The 9,347-nt window shown below is 36.6% G+C and overlaps 1 protein-coding gene across 1 annotated transcript; it reads left to right on the forward strand.

Moving 5' to 3' along the window:
- Window positions 1-1,922: 1,922 nt before the first annotated feature.
- On the forward strand, window positions 1,923-3,892 carry LOC121791978. The gene is made up of 2 exons (XM_042189773.1): window positions 1,923-1,991; window positions 2,102-3,892. The coding sequence occupies exon 2, from the start codon at window positions 2,357-2,359 to the stop codon at window positions 2,963-2,965; it is 609 nt and encodes a 202-aa protein (XP_042045707.1). The 5' UTR covers window positions 1,923-1,991; window positions 2,102-2,356; the 3' UTR covers window positions 2,966-3,892.
- The last annotated feature ends 5,455 nt before the right edge of the window (window positions 3,893-9,347 follow it).

Raw genomic sequence — 9,347 nt, forward strand, 5'->3', positions numbered from 1 at the left:
ACATCAATAATGCATTCTTGTATGGGGATTGGATGAAGAAATCTACATGACTCTACCCCTGGTCTGATTATCACAGATCCTCCACCAGGTTCTGGTCAGCTTGTTTGCAGGTTGAAAAAATCTCTATACGACCTCAAACAAGCTTCCAGACAAAGGTACCTCAAATTCTCTCAGGTTTTAGCTGGTTTTGATTTGGTCCAATCTGAATCTGACCATTCCTTCTTCTTCAAACATTCCTCAGCTGGAAAATTCTTTGGAGTTGTTATTTATGTTGATGATATTTTGGTGGCTAGCAGTGAGGAATCCTTGATCTCTGAGTTTAAAGCCTTCATTACCAACCACTTTAAGTTCAAGGATCTTGGTAAACCTAAATACTTTCTTGGTATTGAGATAGCAAGAAATGGAACTGGAATTTTTATCTCTCGACACAAATATGCACTTGATCTTGTAACCGATGCTGGATTACTTGGTTGCAAACCAGCAGCCACTCCCATGGATTCCATCAAACAGCTGTAGATGGATGCAGGAGAACCCCTTCTTGATCCAACAGTATATAGAAGACTCATTGGAAGACTTGTATATCCCTGCATCACACGACCTGACATCACTTTTGCTGTAAACAAGCTCAGCCAATTCTTGTCTAAACCCTGCTCAGACCATCTACTCGCTGCTGAAAGAGTTCTCATGTACTTAAAGGGAACAATAGGCCATGGTCTTTTCTATTCAGCCCAGGCAGATCCATCTTTAAGCATCTTCTCTAATGCTGATTTGGCTGGCTGTCCAGATACTAGAAGATCAATCTCTGGTTTTTATCTATTTATGGGCACTTCCTTGATTTCATGGAGATCCAAGAAGCAACATATTGTCTCTAGATCTTCAGTCGAGGCCGAATATAGATCAATGACCCTTGCTTGCTGCGAAGTGGTATGGATTATTGCCTTACTCAAAGATTTTGCCTTGGAAGTAAAGAAGCTGGTTCCATTGTATTGTGATAGTCCGGCTGCTGTTCACATCAACACCAATCCCGTATTTCACGAGCGCACTAAACACATTGAAATTGATTGCCACACCGTTCGAGACAAGATCCTTGAAGGAGTGATCAAAACAGTTCATGTTCACAACAATCTACAGCTTGCTGATATAGTTCATGTTCACAATAATCTACAGCTTGCTGATATTTTCACTAAACCTCTAGCCATTACTCCTTTCGACCTCTAGCCACTACTCCTTTCAACAATCTGTTGTTCAAGATGGACTTTAAGAGTCTATATAGTCCATCTTAAGGGGGTCTATTAATGATGCTATCTCATCACCTTCATCATACAGCTGCAACCATCTTCATCATCATCCTCACGCAGCTGCAATCAACCATGCAGCCTCATACAAACGACCATGCACCTCACCTACACTTGAGCTCTGCTATGGAATGAGAAGAGAAGTTGGAAGTTAGTTTGTGATAGCTGGAAGTTAGTTAGTTAGTTAAGTATGTTTGTTAGCTATGCACTGAATATATAAGGTGTGTTGTACACTTTTGAATTCATTGAATAAAAGTTTTCATCATTCTCTCAAATATCGTTTCTCTCTTTCTCTGTATTCATGAAGTTAATCTTCATAAGTTGTTTAGTTTCCTTTGCAGTTGAGCGTCGGTGTCAGTTTTGCCACGTCTCACGAGTAGTAATCAAAGACCATTAAGGTTAAATTGGTGAATTTGTGAGGTCACACCGGTCGTAAGGCGACATTTAAATTCAATTGTGAGTAGTTTTTTTTTTCGGTATTTTTTCTATACAATAAGTAGTTTGATATCTGAAGGTTTCTTTTTTCTCACATAAAAATAATCACAAAACAAAAATTTCTCACAGACTGCACTCTGTACTGAACTTCCAATTGCCCTCTCTCCCTAGAAGAGAGCAATACCAGACTCGGGATTATTAGATAAACACGGTTATTTTCGGATAGGAAATTTGATTCGAAGATTGCGCCTCCAAATTCAGGTTAGTTTCAATTGGGTATCTATTTTTCCCCTAGATTTCATTTTTATTTTTTGTAAAAATTAGTGATTGTTCTTTTTTTTGTGATTTTTTTCTATGTGTGGTGTTCACAGATCTGAAGAGTGAGATTATAGTTGTCGTGAATAAGCACATTTATAGATATTGTTTCATGCTTTGGATGGTTTGGATAAAATAGAGGTTGATTTACTGAGGTTTTGGTGGTTATGGCGGAAATCTAAATCTGCTGATTGTATAAGTTTCACAGGCTTAGAATTGTAAAACTCGTTGGTTTGATAGATCTCTTGTTTTAGTTTGTTAGCTAGGATTAGCGCAGAAGAAGGTTGTTTTAGTGTGAAAATTTGCGAGAAATGGAAACATTAGTTGTTGTTGCTCATCACAGAAATCATCAGTACCATGGCAGAAGCCGTGACTATGGTTTAAGTTCAACAAGGTTTGGGTCATGTTCACCACCTACGGGTGGTTTTCGAGTAATTAATTGTAGGACATTTCATTCTGGAGAAGGATTGCTCTCACCTCCACCCAAATCTTGCTCGAGTAAAACAAAATCCCTTGTTACTAAAAAGGCCTTATGCCCTTCTTTGTCGCCTAAAACTCCATCCCCATCTGTTTGTGAAAACCCGAAAATGCTGAAAGGAATTGCTATTCCAATACTTATGGATACCAAGTTTGAGAGCAGGGATGAGGGGTTTCAATTTTCTGAGCTCTGGGCTGGACCTGCTTATTCCAATTCACCTCCCCCAAGTTGTTTGCCAGTGCCTAAGTTCACACTGAAGCCTAAAAGAACTATTTCCCTTGACTTGCCGACTGTGGCATCAGAAATTGATTTGCCTCTTTCACATTCTGCACCTGCCTCCCCTAGGGAGTGCAGTCCTTCTCCGAGTGATTTGTTTGATATTGCTGATTCTGCGACGAAGACCCTGCGCCGCATGCTTAATCTTGATATTGATGATGAATGAAGTGTTGGTGGTGGTGGGTGTAAATAAGGAAAATAGCTTACTGTGTAGCTCAGTAGTGGTAGAGTTGAAGTCTAATAAAAAAAGATCACGTGTGCGTGGGATGACATGATAAAGCATTGGTGTGTGGTAGTGCTGGAACTGCATTTCATTGATCAGTGATCTCCATATCTCTGGGACTGGTATTTCTTGTTTGGCTGGGGATATTTGGTTTTGTTGCTCGGACAGGGATCTCACAAATGGAAGTTGTGAAATGGAAAACATGGGTTGATGAAGGATTCAATCATCGTTACTTAGTTGAGTACTTATGGTTCGAAGTTCTTAAACTACTGAATTATTATCGATCAAATTTTCCGCTTGGGGAAACTAGATGCTATCGAAAGTGGCAATTTCAGCTTTCCATTCATTTCTTCTCACCTTTCTAGTTTCCCCCCATAGTCAGAATATTTTATGCATAATGTACATATACTGCATAACCTAACTTGTTTAGTGTCAATAGTTTACCTTTTCTTTTCTCTATGCTTCCTTCCCAATCATCTGCTTAGCCCACTTGCACTTTCCTGTTCAGATACTCTTGTATTCCCGTACATTAGCTGTCTGAGTTGGTTCGGCGTCTTTTTTATCCTTCTTCCATTTTCTTCTTCTCTGCTTAGAGATGTTACTGACTTCTGATCTAGGTTTTCCCTTCGCCAATTTTCTTGGTTTTAAAAAAGAAAAGTGGGAATGGGAATAGGGCAGTTGATCTTTTCTGTCGTAGTACTTCAGTCCAATAGTAGTTGAGTTTGCTCTTGCAAGCTTCGCCTTTCTCTTCGGTATGAGCTTTTTTTTTTTCTTTTATTGCCTAGGGATGATCCTTTCTAAGCAGTTTTACCTTTACCCCTTTCCTTGCTGGTCTTTAGTTCCATTGTCGTTGGAGATTGTTGATTGTTTGAAGTTTCCCAGGTAATTATGTTTTGTAATTTTTGTCTATGAATATGTATTTCACTTGTAGAAACTAATGTAATGCTCATTCCTTCTTTTTGCCAGTCAGAGCTGATGGAACATAAATGCTTCTGGAGGCCATTCCAGTATAGCGTATCGCTGATCTTTGTAGGCTGTGTTCTTTGTTTTAATCAGTGTGGTAGTCTGTCTTACTATGAAGTCTGAACATCTTAGTGTTATATCTGAGTCTTATGTTTCTTGTAGTTGTGATCTCTTGCCTTTGTTTTGTTGAGATGTTGTTTGGATTGTGTAGTTTTCTTATTGCCAAGCAAGTTATCCTTCCATTCTTGATTTCAAGTTAATCATTTAGTTTATTTGTGCTGTTTTTCTAGTATATTATGGTTTTGTCATTGAGGAGCCATTGAATATAGCTTTTGATCTCGTCAAATAAATGTTTGCTTATAATGATGGAAAATATTATTTATAGATATTTTTTGTCATTTACGTTATGCAGGTTACCTTTCATTTTATTTTTCTTTTTGAGTAATACTCTTTTGGATGGGGTCGGCTGACACACTCTTTTGGATGAGGGTCACAAAAAATATTTACATTTCCATTTTTTTTGGCAAAACAAGTTAATAAGTCCTTGTACTTTTCGATAGGTCCTTATACAATTTTTCCGTTTTACCAAGTCCATGTACTTTTATACTCCCTCCGTCTCATTTTAGGAGTCTCAGTTGAGTTCGGCACGAGTTTTAAGAAATGTAAAGGAAAGTTGGTGAAAAAAGATAGTGGAACGTGAGTCATACTTTTTTATATTAGTTTTTAAATAAATGTGAGTGGAAATGGTTAGTGGAATGTGAGGCCTAATACTATTTATGAAATATTCCAACCGGGACTCCTAAAGTGGGACATCAAAAAATGGTAAACCACGACTCCTAAAGTGGGACGGAGGGAGTATTTCATATGTTTTTATCCTTATTTAACGGAACCGTTAACTATTCCGTTACAAAATTACACATCATATATAATTTGCTAAAATATATTCCACATATTATCCTATTTGGAAAAATAACATAAAGATAAAAACAGGAAATTTTATAAACAAATACTCAAACTCCAATTAACCTACACTTCTATATCAATCTTCTTCAGTGAGTCAGCCCTTATTATCACACAAAAAAATTTCTTCTTCTCTCTGCGTATTGAAGATAAGTAGGAACAACTCCCCAAAAAATATACACACAAGATAAAGGAGGAGACTTGCAAAGCTCAATATTTCTTTCATTTTGTTGTGCCATTTTTGGTTTCTGAAAAAAGATGAGGAAGGAGCCTTGTAATTGTAGAATTGTGAAGAAGAATTGATTGCTGACTACACACCAGTGAATCACTGTCCAAATTGTAATCAAAATGCAACCAATTAGAATGCACTCAAAGTGTCCTATGAAATTTTTAAATGAGATTTGGGATACTGTCCTCTTCAGAACAGCTGTTCCTACTTCTAAATGAGATTGGGGGCGTCATTCCTGATTCAACTATTAAAAATTCAAATTTATGAAAGCAATCCATTAGGTTTGATCCTTAAACTTTTCTCTTAATATAGTTATTAACAAGTATTCCAATAGGTTTGATTCAACTACTAGAATGTTTAGTTATTTGATTCCAATAGGTTTGATTTCATATGAGAAATACTTTTGACGGCTATTAAGAAATTTATTTAAAGGAGGTTCATGTGTAGGGTGTAATATGTTTAATTATCAAATCTTTTGTTAAAATGTATGGTGGAAAATATGAAATGCGGATTTCACCAATTAAGATATGATTTGGAGTTTATTTTAATAATAATTGATGAAATGGAATATATAAGATATGATGTGGAATTTATTTTAGTAATAATTGATGAAGTGGAATATATTTAACAGTTAAGTTAACTGATTGAATAAAATCTGTTAAAAATGATCTATTGATATAAAATCTAGAAGTACAAGGACCAATTAAGATGGAAAAATGGTAAAAGGACCTATCGAAATAAGTAGTCAAAGTACAAGGACGTATAGATTTGTTTTGCCTCTCTTTTTTTTACCAAATGTTGTTTGTCTTTTGCGTGTGACCCTCTATGAGGGGGTAACCGCTGTTGATAGTCTAAAGGAATCTGCAACAGTGATAGTAAACTTTGAATTAGGCAAAACATAAACATGTAAGCATCTGTTCCTCATCCTTGTTAAAGCAATAGTGATACAAGTGAACGAATTAGGCTTCAAGATGAGAAATTTGTATCAATTTCTATATAAAAAAGAAATGCAAAGCTAAAACAGTGCATGCTTTTGCAACAGAAACGCACACATACATAATGCAATCAGAATCTGAATAATCAAAAAGGAGGGTGGAGGCGGCGAAGGTGATATGCAGAATTGAGGCAAAATAGAATTGGAGTAAAAAATATCAATATTGTGGTGTAAATACTAGGTGGTAATTTGGTTAATTCATGAATATTGTGAGAGAAATAATTAGAAAACAGAAGGGAAAATAGATAAAAATTCGAAAATCCATTATTCCGAAAAATTCGCATGTCACGATCCAATATTTCGAAAGGTTAGCGAATTTAATCCCAAATTCCGAAAGGCCTGCGAATTAAATCCTTTTTTTTTGGAAATCTCTCACACTAAATAGGCCAGCCGCTTCTTCTCAAAACATTTCTCTTCAGATTCAAGCTATCTTTCTCCTAATTCCTTCTAATTTATTATCTTAATCCATTTTCTTTTATCAATCTTCCTTCTTAAATGTCTAATTTTGTGGGGTCAGATGAGGAGTTGCGCAGTGGCTCGGCGGCCAATCGCAAAGGTTTCCAGCAGCACTCATCGGCCGATGGTGGGGTCGGCCGACGGACCAAAATGTGAGTGTAATGTGTTAGTGGAAACTGAGGTCCATTTACCAAAAATGAAAAAAAAAAAAAAAAAGTGGACAACATTTCACGGATAGACCAAAAATGACAAAACTGGACAATATTTCACTCACGGAGGGAGTATTTTATAATAATTTCAATATTATTCATGTAATTATTTCCAAAACTCCCCTATATGTATAAATTAGTCAATCAAAATTTAAATGGTTAAATTAATAAAATAGATTTGGCTAATTTTAATTAGTTAACTCAATAGATTATCATTTTCTATTACCGATGATGTATTCATAAAAGTTGTTAAACAATTTCTAGATAATAAATGAAAACCTTAGAAAGAATAAAATAAGATTTATAGATAATAAATGAATAATTTAAAAAGAATATAATAAGAATTTACTATAAAATTTATAAATATTCCAATAGGTAGGATTATACATACACATAAATATTGATAAAAAAAAAAATAAAAGGCATTAAATATTTCTAATGATGATAAACGGAAGTAGTGAGTATAAGAAATCAGGTCTTGTAAATCAAGTTCAATGTTGTTTTGCTAAGGGCACGAAGAAAACATAAACGGAGAGAAAAAAAGTTTTTATTTATTTTCAATAATGTTTTATTCTAAAATTTTTAATTTTAGAGCTCTTATAAAAACTTTTCTTTTAGCGAAAAAGATATGATGATGAGTTTTTGGAGAGCAACCTGGTGCAAGGCCTCGGCCTCCGATGACGGGATCAGTGACTGAGATCCCACCTGTACGCAGTGAACTACTAGAAGAAGGCGAGAGAGAATAAGAAGGAGCAATTTGCATTAATTCATATATGGAAATTGGAATACAATGAGAAAACAACTTATTTAGCTGCATGTACGGCAATAACAACCCAATCAACGATCTAACTAATTCAAATCCCATGCTTCCGCGCGTATGATAATTCATTCCCATGCTTTTCACGCGTTGCATGTATCCATGCAACACTTATTCTACTCCCATCCAAGCGTGATGGAAGAGTTATATTTTTTGTTTTATTTATTTTCTAGTTAATATAATTAGTAGATGGAAAAATATTAGAAGTAATTTTTTTTCCTTCTAATTAGTTTTTCTATTTCGCTTATTTTCCTTTTAGTTATTTTCCTTCTAGTTTTATTTTCCATAAGTTTAGGATTTTCCTTTGCCTATATAAATGCCTCATTGTTGAACTTAAAAGACAGATTTACGTTGAGTGAGTTCTCATTTAGTTGAGTTCATTATCTACAGTTCAGTCATTTTCTCATACGTTTCTGCATCATTTGGTATCACGATCCAGGTTGATTATCAATGGCTGAATGTAGACATGGCGGCAAACGTGGCGATGCTCGTGGCGGCGGAAGTGGTGGGGGACGTGGAGATCTCCAAAACGAAGAGGCTACACGAAAATGTGATCTGCGCGACATCGAGATTGACGATCTGAGACAACAGGTTCGAGACCTCCAGCGCGACATCGAGATCGATGATCTGCAACGACAGGTTCGAGACCTGCAGCAATGGGAAGAGCATCGTCAAAAATCCAAACCGAAGAGGTCTAATGTGTCAGAGCATCGTTTGATGCATGATCCAGTATTTGACGACGTCTGCAGGAGCCAACCAAAGTCCAGTTCAAACTTCGGCGGCTTTAACAAGCAGAGCGCTTTCGACCATGATTCAATCCTCACATCATCTAACACGGATGAACCGTCGAAGAATTGTAACAGCAATATATTGTCGACGCCGGTGTATGATACGCCCATATATGATGAGGATATGTTGTCGATGCCGGTGTATGATGAGCCCGTCTACGACGAGGATATATTGTCGATGCCGATGTATGATAAGCTCGTTACAACGATGATATATTCTGTGAGCTCCCTGGATTAATGAGCAAATCCCTGCCTCCTTCCGTGAAATTTGACGGCGCTGCCGAAGACGAGGGCGTTGCCGTTGATGATCGATGATGAGGAGTTGGAGGGGATTGTGGTTCCACAGCAGAGAAAGGGCGAGGAGAGTGAGGTTTTTTATTTTTCGGAAGATGTTAGTTTCCAGAAATCGATGAAGCTCAAGGTAGCAAATTTGGATCCTTACAATTATAATTCATCTGAGGAGTTGGAGAATATTGTGGCTCTGCCGCAAAGAAAAACTAGAGAGATTGAGTTTTTTTTTTTAATTTTTCAGAAGACGTGGATTTCCAGAAATCAAAGGAGCTCAATAAAGCTGTTTATTATCTTTCTAAATATAATTCATCAGAGGGTTGGAGTTTTAGTTGGAAAGAGGATTCTTTACTTTTGTGGGTTAAGGAAGGCTGGGCAGAGGATATGGATAACGAATGTTGGTTCATTGGCTGTTGAAGTTGATCCAATCAAGCAGGAGGATGTATGGAGAAGTTTAAATGTGTTCCCACCTTTCTGCCTCATCGTCTGTTGGATGATTACTATTATGGTTTTTTCAAGAAACAGCTGTGGCCACCTTTTCATTACATGCTGCCATTTTCAGCTAATCATGGAGATAGATTTGTTCGGTCCCAATGGGAAGCATATATCTTAGTGTATAAT

The sequence above is a fragment of the Salvia splendens genome, unplaced genomic scaffold (genome assembly GCF_004379255.2).
Source record: "Salvia splendens isolate huo1 unplaced genomic scaffold, SspV2 ctg983, whole genome shotgun sequence".
Taxonomy (NCBI): Eukaryota; Viridiplantae; Streptophyta; class Magnoliopsida; order Lamiales; family Lamiaceae; genus Salvia; species Salvia splendens.